This window comes from Euprymna scolopes, chromosome 25 (genome assembly GCF_053919585.1).
Source record: "Euprymna scolopes isolate OS-2025 chromosome 25, ASM5391958v1, whole genome shotgun sequence".
NCBI classification, from domain to species: domain Eukaryota; kingdom Metazoa; phylum Mollusca; class Cephalopoda; order Sepiida; family Sepiolidae; genus Euprymna; species Euprymna scolopes.
Genome location: NC_136506.1, coordinates 73,800 through 89,379, shown reverse-complemented (window position 1 = coordinate 89,379; position 15,580 = coordinate 73,800). Strand labels below are relative to the sequence as shown.

Genomic DNA, 15,580 nt, shown 5'->3' with positions numbered 1-15,580 from the left:
TGCTGTTGAACGGGCTTGCCTGAATCCATATTGTTTGTCAGTCAAGAGTTTAGCAGCTGTTAGATGCTGGACTAGGGCTTTATTAACTAAGGACTCAAATATTTTGGCGAAAATCGGGAGGAGGCTAATGGGGCGATAATTTAGTGGGTCAGTTCTTTCACCAGAATTCTTGAAGACTGGTACCACAGAGGCGGTTTTCCAGCAGTCGGGAAAACAAGATTCGTTAAGGCATTTATTGTAAAGTTTGGACAGAACTGGAGCAACCTCGGCAGAGCATTTTTTTAATAGCACAGCCGGGATGAGATCTGGTCCACATGCTTTAGAGGTGTCTAGGTTTTTTATAATAGCATGTACCTGAGAAGGGGTGATTTTCAAGTCGTCAAGTGTGGCGTCTGTTCGCAGAGGAAAATCAGGGAGTGAGTGGTGTACCGAGTTCAGTGTGGAGTTTGAGGCAAACCGACTGGCAAGCAGATTAGCCTTGTCAGTTGCCGTGCAAGCAACCTCATGATTGTTTGTTAGTGGGGGAATAATTGACTGTCCATTATTAACTACGCTGTTGTAGATTTTCCAAAAATCCCGGGTTCCTAATTTCTGTGCTTCGATGCGCTTTCTGGTGGTTTCAGAGTAATCTGACTTAGCTGTGTCTATCACTCTCTTACAATTATTTCTAGCTTCTATAAACTTCTGTTTATTTGAGCTGGACTTATGTCGGTTGAATCTGCGGAACGCATGCTGCCTTTGACAAATGGCAGCTGCACAAGCAGAAGTAAACCATTGGGGGGAGTGGGGCTTGCTATAGTATTTCCGTGCGGGAACATGTGCTTCAATAGCAGTTTTGAACCATTCAGTTGTCTCATTTGCACACTGTTCCGCTGGAAGAGTAAAGATATTTTGCCATGGGGCATCTCTGATGAGCTCCCTGATGGCTTCCCAATCAGCCTTTTTGTAATACCTCGTTGTTTTGAGTAGTGGGTCTTCAGTTTTAGGGCGAGAATTTAGGCTGATTTCTACCATTATCACAGCGTGATCAGCATTCCCGAGTGGGCTATGGGCATTTGTTGTACAGTCATTGGGAACTGTTGTCAGAAAGAGATCTAGAAGTGAGGCATGTTGATCGTGCTGGTCTGGGAAACGTGTCGGAAATGTAACCATCTGAGATAGGGAATGAGATATAGAGAAGCTATATGTGGCGCTACCAGCTACGTCTGTGTGATTTGAGAATCCTAGCCAGTTACTGTGGTGGACATTGAAGTCACCAAATACATGTATTTGTGCGCTAGTATCGAGGGAGAGTGCTATATCTATGCTGTCTGAGACTTTGTTTATTAGGGTACAGTCTTGGTTTGAGGGAGAGCGGTAGAGAAAATATAAGTAGCTAATATTGTGTTGCATATTTAGTCTGAAGCACATAAAGGCCTGGCCCTCTGATTCTAGTTTTATTTCTCTAGTTAGGGGGAGGGTGTTTCGAATATAGACTCCAAGTCCATGCATATGTCTGTCCGAGTCCTTACGGTAGAGTGGGAGATAACCAGGCATGTTAAAGTGGTTAGAGGGTATGGAGGAGTGAAGGTTAGTTTCACTTAATGCTAAGATATCCGGGGTGTTTACAAGGAGAAATGACTCAACATCATCTAAGTTAGTTCTAAGCCCGCGGATATTAGTAAATGCAAGCCTCAAGGGAGGAGGCAGGTTGGTTTTCTTTGAGTTTGGTCCTGGTTTAAACGTAACTTTTGCTTGAGCTGTCATTTCATTTTATTTTATTTAAAAGTTTCAGTTAGGGTGGATGAGTGAGGGGGTGCTGGACAAGTAGTTGTGCAGAATACCAGACATGCAATACAAGTAGACCATCAGCTGTCCTCACCCACAGGATTGTGGCCTCGGGAAAGCCCACCGGGGATGAGTGCAGGGTCCCTTTCCATGCGCGACATGGCACTACAAACATCCCGATATTTTACAACTGTTGATGGAGCAGCCGCTCTAAGCGCTACCAAAGAGTTAGGGCTCCTGTACTATCAGTCGGAAACAGCAGCCAGGAACTGTCAATCCGGTACCCTCAATCCATTAGGCAAAGCCAGCCCAGTCCAACTGCACTGACATATATGGCACTGAAGCACCCCACTGTGTCCAGTTTAGGGGGATGGGATGTGGCAGGAGTGGGGAAAAGCGGCGTTCATTACCCTAGTCAGGAAACAAGGTCAACCACTGGGTGATTCAAGCGAGTCCCTGTGATAGTACCTCTACGCCTGGCCAATAGGCAAAGAAGGAGTATGAAAGCCGAGCGATAGACAGAGTCTATCTCCTCCTTAATTCATAGTTACAAACAATTAAAAAACCGTACGGAAATGTGGGAATATCTCTCACAAGACAAGACAAAAACTAAACCTAAAGATAGCAGTAAAAGAAGGAAGAGTTAGGCGATTCAGATCGCAACAGTATAAGCAAAACAGGACCTTTGAAAGCAACAAGGGCAAATTTTATAAAAAATATAAGCGGGAAAAAATAAGAAGAGAACAACTGGGCCTTACAGAAACAAAACTTAGCTGGGACAAGATATTGGAAAGCGACAAGATTATAATAGAGATAAAGACTGGTTAAGAGCCATTAGAGAAGACTCACAGAAAATCGAGGGAGGAATAAAGAATGATATTAACTACAGGAAACCCGCAAGACAACCTTAACGAAAATGGCAAACTGGAGAGCATTATGTCACGACAGAATAAAAGGGTACTGGTAAAAAAAAAGTCACGATATTACATAAAAGGCTAATTCAAAACCTTAAAAGATGTATTCACAAAGCAGATATGCCTAAATGAATGATCAAATGTAGACCATACTGCTACAAAAAGACACAGATGAGGAAGCCGCCCTTAACAATATGAAAGATTTAAACAGCTCAACTGTAGAACAAATTTACAACTCCCTTATATCCGAGGAATATTTTCCGAGAAACCGATAGGATGTCGTAAAGAACTAAAAGAGACAACATGACCTACTATACATAGATCAAAAGATCCTGAAAGAGTTGCAAAGTAGAAAAAAATATAGTCATAGCATGTATCGACTACATTTAAGCTTACGACAGGATCCCTATTACCTATATAATAGAATGATTCAGGATGTACAAAATACCAGACAAGATTATCAATTTGATTGAATATGCAATGAAATTATGGCGACTTGAACGACAGCTGATGGACAATATATAACTGAGATAAAAATTCAAAGAAGTGTCTCAAATGAGATTTTCTATCAACACTACTGTTCATCATAACCATGATGTCCCTTAACAATATACTAAGAAAGTGCCAAGTCGGGTACAGGTTTACTAAGATTGTGTAGTAAAAAAAAAAAAAAAAAAAAATCGTGTAAACCTTTTACCACTGGCAACACCCGCTTCAGAGAGTGAAAGAAGAAAGAAGAAGAAGAGAATGGCCACTGCGTCTATTTATAGACTAGAGATCATGGGAAGAGTATGCAAATAACTTATGACGGTTTTGTCCTATAAAAAGCCTGTATTTGGGAGAGAGGGCGTCTTTTTTGTTTGGCAGAAGAAATTGCTGTCAAAAGTGCATTGGACTGCAGGATTGAAGAGTGAAGATTGAGTTGTGGGGTCATTGTATTTAACCACAAGCTATTTCGGCTAAGAACAGATCATGGAATCTGGGATGTTGAGATTGGGAAAAGATGTGATACCACCTTTTAGTGGAGAAGGTGATGTAGTCGGATGGATAAAGAAAGTAAAACTGGTGGCTAAGCTTCAACATGTGCCAGACCTTGCCAGTTTTATTCCACTTTTTTTGCAGGGAGATGCACTCGCTCTCTATCTTGAGATGAATAATGCAGAACAAGAAGATGCAGAACTGATAAGAGATAAGACTCGTGACCGCCTTCACTGAGGGGCCGTTTGAGGCATACGAAAAACTGCAACGATTAAGTGGACAGGAGAATCGGTGGATGTTTATGCTAATAAAATCTAAAAAGATTGGCTGGACTGGCGGGATATCTGGGAAGAGGGCTGGAATATACAGCCAAACTGGCATTCATAACTGGATTCCCAGACGATGTATCTGTGGCATTACAGCAGCTACCGAACATAGAGAGAATGGATGTCAGCAAACTGATACCGACTGCACGGCTTTTAGTCAGCAAAAGGGTCGTAGAAACTCGGACATTGGCCGCAAGTGCGCAAACTAATGAGACTAATAAGGGAAAGAAAGAAGCAAGCCTTCAGTGCTTTAGATGTCAAGGACCGCACCTAAAAAAAGATTGCACAGAGATCCCTAGGGCCAGGGCAACATGCTACAATTGTGGAAAATTTGGCCACATTGCGAGATATTGTCCTCAGATTCAGGGAAACGGGCAAGGGGGGGGGGCTTCTGCGCCGCAAGCTACCCTAGCAATGAAATGAAGGCGCGATACTGGCCTCTTCCTATAATAAAAATAGAGGTGAATGATTCTGTAATGACTGCACTTGTCTATACTGGGTGCACCACTACTTTAATCAATTCCAAACTTTTGAAGGGATATGGAAGGAGCGGTACAGTGAAAGCAGTTGATGGGAGGAATATAGAATGTAAACGAGCCAGACAAGTGGAGATAAAAGTCTGTGGAATGCACGTAAAGGTGAGGGCAATCTTGATGAATCACATCGTTGATGGGATCGACGTCATAATTGGAATGGACGTGATTAATGAGCTGGGAGGTGTAACTATAAAGAAAGCCAAAGTGAAGTTTGGAGATATACAATGTGCCGTGGCTGACCATCAGCTGAATGTTTGCAAAATCGAGGATAAAGACTTTGAAGCAAACTTCGATGGAGATAAATGGACAGTAAGATGGACATGGAAGGGAGAGCCTCCAGTATTGCAGAACAAAGTCCAATATTATGAAAACTCTCTGGAAGGCGATAAGAAATTAGAATTCGAGAAAGAGGTGGAAAGATGGATATCGGATGGTATTCTGTTACCATGGAAAGGAGAAAGAAAAGGCGTGTTGCCATTGATGGCAGTATTTCAGGCCACAAAAGGGAAAGTTAGGCCAGGAGTCGACTTTCGTGAGTTGAACCGTTTTGTGGCGTGTCATACAGGGAGCGATATAATAGATGTGTGTGATGAAAAGATAAGAAAGTGGAGACAGTTGGTAGGAGGGACCGCAATAGTGGACCTTAAGTCTGCCTACCTGCAACTACATGTGGCAAAGGAACTATGGCAGTACCAGCTGGTCTGTTATAAAGGAAAAACCTATTGCCTAACACGATTAGGATTCGGACTTAATGTCGCACCAAAGATTATGGCAGCCATTTTAAAAACAGTATTAAAGAAAGGAAGTAGGACGAAAGAGGCCACTGATTCATACATTGATGATATAATGGTAGACGTAACGAAAATATCGACACAGGAAGTTGTGGAACATTTGAAGGGGTTTGGGTTAGCAGCAAAATCTCCGGAATCCCTGGACGGAGGAGCGGCACGGGGCCTTAAGCTTATGAAAAATAAGATGGGTGCACTAATGTTCAGGAGAGGCAACGAGATCCCAGAGATGGGAGGAGAAATTAGTAGGCGGGAGCTATTTTCGATCTGTGGTAAATTATTGGGGCACTATCCAATTGCTGGATAGCTGCTATTAGCATGCAGTTATGTGAAAAGAAGAGCAAATGGAATGGATTGGGAAGAAAAAGTTGATTGCAAAACCATGAAAGTGATGCAGGAGGTTCTAGCTGAGGTGAAAAAAGAAGACCCTGTTAATGGCGCTTGGCACATACCTGAAGTGAGCACAGGAGTCGTGTGGTGTGATGCAAGCAATGTTGCAACTGGCGTGGTTGTCGATTGGCGGTGTGGTGGCGGAAGATGCAACTTGGCTGAGGAAAAGTGATGACTTTAATCACATTAACATAGCTGAACTAGATGCTGTTCTAAAGGGTGTCAATTTAGCTATCAAATGGAGACTGACAAATATTGAAATAAGAACTGATTCAGCCACTGTACTCAGTTGGGTGAACTCTACTGTGGAGGAGAGTGGCAGAATACGAACAAAGGGTGCCGGAGAAGTGATAATAAAGCGGAGGTTAGGGATGCTTAGAGAGTTGATGTCTGAATTGAAACTGCAAATAAAAGCAGTGTTTGTGCCTTCTGAAAGAAACAAGGCAGATGCGCTAACACGGATAAAAAACAGTGGTTAATTGAGAAAGAGGAGGCGCCGATATGCTGTCTTGGAATTGGAGAAATTAAAGAGTTGCATGACATGCATCACATGGGAGTGGAGAGAACATTATATTTGGTGAGGCAAGTGGATCCGAATGTAAAACGGGAAGAAATTCAGATGATAGTAAAGAACTGTGTTCGGTGTCAATCGATTGATCCTGCCCCAAATATACATAATCCTGGGGAAATTGGAGTTTTAACGAACTGGACGAGACTAGCTATTGACATAGCTCACTACCGAGGGGGAGCGTACTTATCAATAATTGATTGTTGGCCAAGTAGACTGGCGATATGGAAGGAACTGCGAGTGGAAGCCGCATCTGCAGTTGCAACTGAATTAGAAAAGGTGATGCTTGAACCAGGTCTAGTAAGGAAGGTGATAATGGACAATGGCACTGTTTTTCGCTCAGAAATCTTTCAGACGATGTTAAAAAGATGGAAGATTAAAAGTTATTACAAGGCAGCCTACAGACCTGGAGGAAATGGCATTGTGGAGCGACATCATCGGACCGTGAAAGCAATAGCTGAGAGAGGAAGAATATCGCCTGAAGAGGCCACATTTTGGTATAACATGTCCCCTAAGGTCGGGCAAAGAGATGACACAGTACCACATAGAGCAATCTTTAATTACGAATGGAGGCATCCCAGAGACATGTCACCGGAAATTAATGATCAAGGACCAGCCAGAATCAAAATAGGAGAAGAAGTTTGGGTGAAACCGCCTAATGCCCGATGCACAACGCAGTGGTGAAGAGGAGTGATAACAGGAGTGCAATCCCCAAACAACTTAAGTGTCAATGGAATGCCACAACATGTTTTAGATTTAAGGCGTGTGGTCTATTTAGGTGATGAGGATGGTGGTACTGAGCCAGGGAGTGATGAAGATGAACCGGTGCCGATGCAGAGACCGCAAAGAGAACGCAATGTGCCGATCTGGACACGGGATTATGAGATGTGAATGATCTTTAATGATCATGGGGGCGTGTAGTAAAAAAAAATCGTGCAAACCTTTTACCACTGGCAACGCCCGCTTCAGAGAGTGAATGAAGAAAGAAGAAGAAGAGAATGGCCACTGCGTCTATTTATAGACTAGAGATCATGGGAAGAGTATGCAAATAACTTTGGACGGTTTTGTCCTATAAAAAGCCTGTATTTGGGAGAGAGGGCGTCTTTTTTGTTTGGCAGAAGCAATTGCTGTCAGAAGTGCATTGGACTGCAGGATTGAAGAGTGATGATTGAGTTGTGGGGTCATTGTATTTAACCACAGATAGATTAAAACATGACCCCTTGATGTATATAGATCACTTACAACTTGCAAGGACAAAAAAGGAACTGAAAACGCTAAAAACACAATCACAATCTTCATCCATAATATCCGAATGGAATTCGGTATGGAAAAGTGAAAACTGTTAGTTATAAAAAAGGGAAAACTGGAGGCAATGGAAAGTATGGAACTGCTCAACAATGTGGAGATAAATATACTAGCCGAACATGACTCTTAAAAATATTTTAAAGTTCTGGAAAAGCAAAAGAAAAAAAAAGAGAAAGTTGGAATCGAATCAATAAGAAAATAAACGATATAGTAGAAACCTAATAAAAGTATAAAAACATGGGGAGTATTATAGTAGTTTGGACCAAAGAAGAAATGAGGCATCTCGAACAGGATTATGTACAATGCACAACTACTAAAGGGTAATGTTGACCGATTCACGTGAAAAGAAAAGACAGAGAAAGAGGACTGGTTAATATAGAAGGCTGTATGAAGGATGAAAAAAGAATGAGAAAGATACATAAATAAAAAATAAAAATACAGAAGTGATAATTACTGCAAAAAAAGTGAGAAAAATGATAAAACGAGAACAGCAAATGGGGATAGAAACAGCTAAACAGACGATACAGAAGGATGACAAAAGATGCGATTCACGAAAATACTTGGGCATGGTTACAAAAAGGGCACCTAAATAAATAAACTAAATCTCTACTAGCAGCCGGACAAGATAGCGCGATTAAAACTAACTACATCAAAGCAAAGATCGATATAAATCAGGAAAACAGCAAATGCAGATTCTGTAAGCAAAACAGACAAAAAGATAAACTATATAATAAATGAATAGAGAAAACTAGCCCAAAAAGAATTCAAGAATAAACACGATCAAGTGAGAAAATCAGTACATTTATCATTATGAAAACAACTGCATTATGAACACTCAACACTTAACTCAACACTTTTATGCACATACAAAAAGATAAACCCATCCAATCAAGAAAATTGGAGGTCGTAGTAGTTAACAAGAAGAAAAAGGCCTGTCAGATCGTAGATTTCACCGTTCGAGCAGACAACAAGGTGAATATCAAAGAAAGTAGAGATGCGCATAATATTTTGAAAAGAACTGAAGCCAACGAAATTTTGATAGTGTAAAAAGCATGTTAAATAAAAGATAAAATGTTTAGGCAAAATGAATATCGGTGTTTAAGATGCAATAGATCTACATTTAAAAATCCGAAAGGGCGACTATATATTAAATGAGGAGAGATGTATTTGTTTATTCAGAATCATCTTCTATATATATAAAAGCCAAACGTCTGTGTGTATGTATGTTTGTTTGTAACGCTAAAACTTTTGAAAGACGGAACCAAACTTGACAAATTTGGTATCATATCGAAGCCCCATCACCCGAATGACAAATATCGAAATTTCACGTCAAACGTTATCTTCTAGGGGGGCCCCCAAAAAACCTGTCATTATCTATATATATAAAAGACAAATGTTTGTTTGTAACGCTAAAACTTGAGATGAAAGATTCCTCTCCCCTAAGAATAAAACATATGTTCAATATCTGCTTTTGTTTTTTCATTGTTTATACGGTCCCGAGCAACGCCGGGTAGCCCTGCTAGTGCATTTATAAGTCACAGTTTTTGTTTGTATGTTCATGCATTTTCCAGTCGTCATTAACTAATATCCGTTGTATGTAGTTTTATAGTCTAGAATGCAACCTGGATGATTATAATAACTTCCTCCTCTTTCAGGTGTATACAAGAATCGCCACGTTTGCTTTTTACAAAGAATAAGAATCAACAAGCTTTTAAAATCGTAAAGTTGATTGCAAAAACGAACAAGAGATTTTTGCCAGAAAATATTGAAGAAGAAAACATTTCTGTGGAGAAAGTTGAGTCTCTTGGCACTTGCAAGGTGTGGACGTCAAAAACACTATGCCTGCAGAATTTCGTTATGGCTGTAAATTGGTGAGTAATTAAACCAATCCAAAAATGTGATTGCGTTATATATATATATATATATATATATATATATATATATATATATATATATATATATATATATATATAAAGGTGTGTTTGAAGGCTTGTCAATGCAGGAATTATTCAGTAGTTTAAGACAGATAAATAAATAAATATTGATAAATAAATAATAGAGTTCAATAATTTATTTACCTAACTATAAATGGTATATTTCCTCAAATATATTGGGGGGAATCCCCCATTTTCAAGAGAATAGAAGTGTAGATCAACTATCTATGCTGTTGTTTTCCGTTTGATTAAAATTGATCGTTATATTTGATTTTGTTTAAAAACGCTATTTTGGATCTTTCGATAATTATGCTATTTGTTGAGGGGAGGTAATTCTGTTATCTTTTTTCTTTATGTTCTAATCTAAGGAAAGTAACTCTGTAACTCATCCAAGAGAAATAATTATTACGGTTGTGTCTGGAAAATGTTGGTTACTTCTGTTTTATTATTAATTTCTCGTTTTAATGTTTCTATCAGTAACGATTCTGTTAATCTCATATTTCCTTGATCTCTCTCGATTGCTAGTATTTTAACAATTATATTTTTATTGGGATCTCATGTGTAAGATATATGTTTATAAAAATTACGTGAAACAATTCGCAAAAAACAAGTAGACATACAATTCACACACACACACACCGGTCCAACATTAACACAACACCTATATAAAACCAAAACAACACGGAGGAACAAAAAATCATGTTCATTATCTCACTGCCCAATTAAAAAATGCAGGACTGGGCAAACGCACATATTTTGTGTATAAAATCCAATGCACCATAAGTCTTACATTGCAAGTAATAAGTTATGCAATAAATCTTACATTGCAAGTACAATCAGGCCGTTGCATATCCGAATCAAAGAACACATTACCACACTTACCTCGTCTTTTTTATATACATATATCTCACAAACACAACTCTAATAAAAAAATATATAATTGTTAAAATACTAGCAACTGAATTACCTCCCCTCAACGATTAACGTAATTTTAGAAAGATTCAAAAGAGAGTGTTAAAACAAAATAAAATATTTATGGAGATTGTCGGACTGACTTCCTCATCTTGGTTGTTATAGTCACAATGTTTCGGCCGTTTTGCCCTCCGGCCTTCATCAGGTGTTTTGTATCGAACTGGGGAACCGTTTGTTAGGAGTCTCGAACCCAACCTTTTATTATTATTACCGGGGTACCGTGTCTGGACTCCAGCTAGGCTCTGGGACATAGTTACTTATTCTCTGTTTTGAATGTTACTTTTCACTGCCTTCGTTCAGGATTGAACTCAGCACCTTTGGGTAACTGTAAACTTTGATACAACGTCTAGGACCACTCGGCCATATGTCACTAGTACAATTCTTAGTTGGTTTTTGTTAATGTTAAACCTATGTTGTTATTCAAGATTTTCTCTCTATTAGAGGTGTCCAAATTGCATTCAGCTCTACGCTTTGTTTGCTCAGTAGGTTGTTATGTCCGAGCATGTGAGCTGTTTCTTTAAGTTTTCTCACTTTCCAGTGGGTCTCTCTTTTTATTATTTTTACTTCATCCCATAGGGGGCGATGGTCCCCCCTCTCCATCCAGACATGGTTGACTATACCCGATTTTTCCGTCTCCCTTTTAGTTACCGCTTTTCGGTGTTTTTCCACCCTTACTTGGAGGGGGCGGCTTTTCGGTGTTCTTCCACCCTTACTTGGAGGGGGTAAACCTTTCTGCAACTGCATGGGATGGAGTATATGCAGTTCTTGGTTATGTTCTCCTCCATGCGGGGCTTCACTCGTACCAGGTGTCATCTGAGTGTTGACTCGCTGTTAAATACCGTCCAGATGTTGTAGGGGCACATATTCTCTGAATCTTTTCGGAGATTCCTCGTATGTATGGTAGGCAGACCGTTGGTGGTTTTTGGGTTTCATTCTCCTCTCTTATAGTATTAACACGTCTGGTGGATAGTATGCTATCGGGGTAGTTGTTACGACGGAGGGTATTCTTCAACCTGGCTATTTCTTGGTGGTATGTAACGGTGTCGCTACTTATTGTCGCTGCTCGATGTTGTAGGGAGCGTGCGATTTAATGTTTGATACTGCATGAGAGTTGAAGTTAAGGTATTGTCCGGTGAAGGTAGGCTTGCGATATACGGATGTCTTAAACCCATACTCTGTGCGTGATATGAGTATATCAAGGAAGGCCAGTTGGTTATCTCCATTGTGAACTGTATCAATGATCCACCCAGGCTCTCCTAGACCATGTGAACTCAATAAGACCCATACAATATCAAACATGGAATCGTCACGACAGCAGAATCTACTCAAAAGAATAATGGCGCGCGACGCGTGTGTGCTTTCCTACTGTAAAACCTAATTGCGCGCGCGGCTGTTTAAAGATCGTTTCAGCTACGCTCATATTTCCTTTCTACACCCACGCAAATTCTGTGGGCATAAAAACTAAAACTCTGCCTTTCCCCGCGGACGTCTTCCAAAGCACCTTATGTTACAAAGATGTGGTTGTTTTTTTTTTGTTGTTGTTTTTTCATCCAATCGTATTACGAAGAAAACAAATTTCAAAAATATTTTATTCGACAATTTTTGTGAAGCCAGTTTGAAATCTATAAAAAGGGCATATTTCGCCAAAACAACACAGTTGACCCCAGCCAGCATACTGTAAACATTAACATTGATTCTGTTCACAGGACGTTAAACGCGTGCGCACCCGATAATTAATTCTCCACGTTGAAATGGACTTTTTACCCTTTTGTTGTTCTTTGCTGAAGTAAGCAATTGACTTTTATGTTGTTTAAGTATTTCCGAAAAGGACTGGTTATTTTACTTTTTCTACTTCATTACATTTTATTACCTCAGTCGCAGGAACTTTTCTACTTCATCACATAAAGAACATTTAATTATCTAAGGGGCAGGAACTTTTCTACTTCATTACATAAAGAACATTTATTTACTTCAGTTGCAGGAACTTTTCTACTGCATTACATAAAGAACATTTGATTACCTCAGTTGCAGGAAGAGACTCTCAATTAGGAAGAAACTTCCTGGTCTTCTCTTTTCACTTATTTACGATTTTGAGAAAATAAATTTTGTATAAAATTTATTCTCCACCTTGGTCATCTTGTTTGATTGTTCAACTATATTTTACACATTTTTATTTATTTATTTATTTATTTTTTTTAGTTTGCAGGACTAACAACGACACCCGTAGTCCCGCAACAAGCTCGTGGTTTCCTTTCTTGAATGAGTCCGGCAAAAAGAAGTCAGTTACGCCACATAAACGTTAGCGGTCTTTATAAGAACTATGCAACTATGTGCGGCAACTCGTCATATGGTATATTACCTGGTAGTTTTAACGGGTCGTCCCTGTGTGTGTGAGTTTCTGCTTATACCAGAATTTCGCGAATCTCTTTTCGTACAACACTTCCATTCCAGATAGACGAAAAAATGATGAGTAGAAGTGTGTGGAAAATAGAGAAGGCTTACCGCAAAAACGTGCTCGTATCTGTCTGTCCTGTGGGCTGAGAAGGAAAAACGAAAAATTTCAAGATGGCGACCACGGTCTTTTAATGTCCACGGTCTCGCACAGTTCTCGAAAAATCACGTCTCACACGTGATTTTGAGGTGTGTCCGGGCACTATAAAAGCAGGTTGAGTGGGAGGAAGTGTTCAGATCTGTGTAGAGTAAACACCGTCGTGCGACTCGTCAGACTTTCTTGAACTTGTTTATATTGTAGTCGGTCAAGAAGCTAGCCAGCAGAACAGTGTTCCATAAGCGGGAAGTTTTAAGAAAGAAGTGTTCAGACCTGTGCAAAATGAACATCGTCGTGCGACGTGTCCGATTTTTACAATTCAAGAGTAATTCGTCTTGCCTTCGATAACATTTATTTGTTATATTTTAAAATTTTTGACCACTTTTTCGTACTTCTCTGGATTGTAATACAAACTGGCTATTATTAACTGAAAGTTGATACCGAGTTGTGTCTGTATGTGCGAGTTTCTGCGGATATGAGAATTTTGCGAAACTACACTACTGTTAATTATCAGTTTTATCGACCTTTATTTACAATTAAATATAGAAAAAATTGTATTTCTTACTAGACACATTTTTATTCATTTATGTGTTTGTTTTTATGCTTTCTGTTTGTTTATTTGTTTTTTTTTTATATATAATTTCAGGCTTTCTGTAAGTTTGTGTTATTACGCTCTGACCCTAAACAGCAGTGATTTCTCAACTAACGTCCACCTAAACTTTTTCCTTGGCGCCTTGGTTGAATTTCCGGCTTATTTCATTTCGTTGTATTTACTGACTCACCACGTGGGCAGACGTATTTTATTCGCTTTGTCGATGGTTGCAGCTGGAATGGCTTGTTTTATTAGTACTTTCTCATATGTCTATGGAGAACCTGGTGAGATATTTTTGCTTTTTCTTATATTGGTTTTGTAGGTTAATTTGTTGTTACTGTGACATTTTCATACTTCGCTAGCAAGCGTTTTCATATTTGTTTATGTTTTGGAGACTGGCGGGAAACAAGCTCAGCATCGGTGCAGACATATGGGTGCCTCGCTTTCATTACTTACTTTACTTCACTATTTATTTATTGTTGTATATGTACATTGTTCAGATGTCACTGTCTTTACAATATGTCTTAGGAGCGTTTTGTTCTTTTGTATTGCAGGCTGTACCTTGGATTTAAGTTGAGTAAAGCTTGGTCTGCACAACCAAGTTTCCTTACCCTACAACACTTTTCTTTTAGGTTATTTTATACAACGTGGGAAGGGTTACTGTTCTAACATCGTGTGGATGCTGAGTTGGATAACATATATACCATAGTCGCATCTTTTTGATATATGCTAACCATTAATGTATTACAAATTGAAACATTGGCATAATGTGTGTTATAAATGACAGAGATAAAACATGGCTAAAAATATAATAGTAATACAATAGTAAGATAAATATTGTCTACGTTGAAATGTTAATTGTTTTCGTTTTTAGTATGTTCAAAATGAGAATACTTAATTTACTTTAGGAATATATATATATATATATATATATGGTTGGCCAGCCATTTCTGAGAGAGAGAAATCTCCACTTGTTTTGCTCTCTCAATGGAGTTAAGAATAACGAAGAACCTTACAGGAGACATTCTTGGAGATGCACTGACCCAATAGTGTAATTCTGTGTACGATAATGAAGTTTGGATTCTCAAACAAAATGGTGCGACAAGCCACACTGCTTGTGTAACACAGTAATAGTTTCGAGGCAACTGTCCGTCCTGGATGAGCAAAGAAGAATGGCCTCCTTCATCACCTGATCTTAACGCTTTCGCTTATTCTTTGTAGTCAATCCTGGAGAGTTAAGCCTGCTCTACACTTTGTCAATCTCTTGAAGCTCCTAAGATAAAAGTAAATAAATGCTGGGAGACACTATCTTAAGATATTTTGCGTGCTGTTATAGATAATTTCTCCAAAAGACTTCGTAGTATAGTGAAATCCTAAGGGAAACATTTTGAATAATACTTATGCCATATTGTTCTTTCAGTATTTACTAATGATTTTCTGTAATTGGGTTTCTAATAAATCATTTTGTTGGGAGTTTTATTTTGTAACAATATTTTTGCCTCACCCTACATATATATATATATATATATATATATATATATATATATATATATATATATATATGTGTGTATATATATATGTTTGTGTGTGTGTGTGTGTGTGTGTGTGTGTGTGTGTGTGTGTGTGTGTGTGTGTGTGTGTGTGGTCTGTCGTGTAAATTCAGTATGCAGTGTGTATGTTGATTTTTTATTAATAAATGTGTTAGTTGAAAGTAGTACAAGGGGAAACAAAGTGTAATGGTGGCGTTGACTTCTATCTTCATCTTAGCTGCCTGTGTATTTTTCTATCACGATTTTTTTGTTTTTTTTACCCAGTGATCACCACTTATCAAGGCCCGGAAGCCACTCAGGGATAAGGGTTATTGCAAGTACATTACGTTAGTGTGGAGATTTGATGAAGTGTTTACTTAAGGGGGAGGTTCATTAGTTGGACTTGAAGACATCCAAGTTGTAGTCTGGTGGG

The 15,580-nt window shown here is 39.0% G+C and overlaps 1 protein-coding gene across 1 annotated transcript in view; it reads left to right on the top strand.

Annotated features, from left to right (window-relative positions):
- The window catches only part of LOC145247270 (organic cation transporter protein-like), a 139,378-nt gene that overhangs the window by 107,911 nt on the left and 15,887 nt on the right, over positions 1 to 15,580 (top strand). The window contains exons 7-8 of the mRNA XM_080108875.1: positions 9,228 to 9,443; positions 13,673 to 13,902. Of these exons, the coding sequence (XP_079965001.1) occupies positions 9,228 to 9,443; positions 13,673 to 13,902 (446 nt within the window). The remainder of the gene's footprint in view (positions 1 to 9,227; positions 9,444 to 13,672; positions 13,903 to 15,580) is intronic.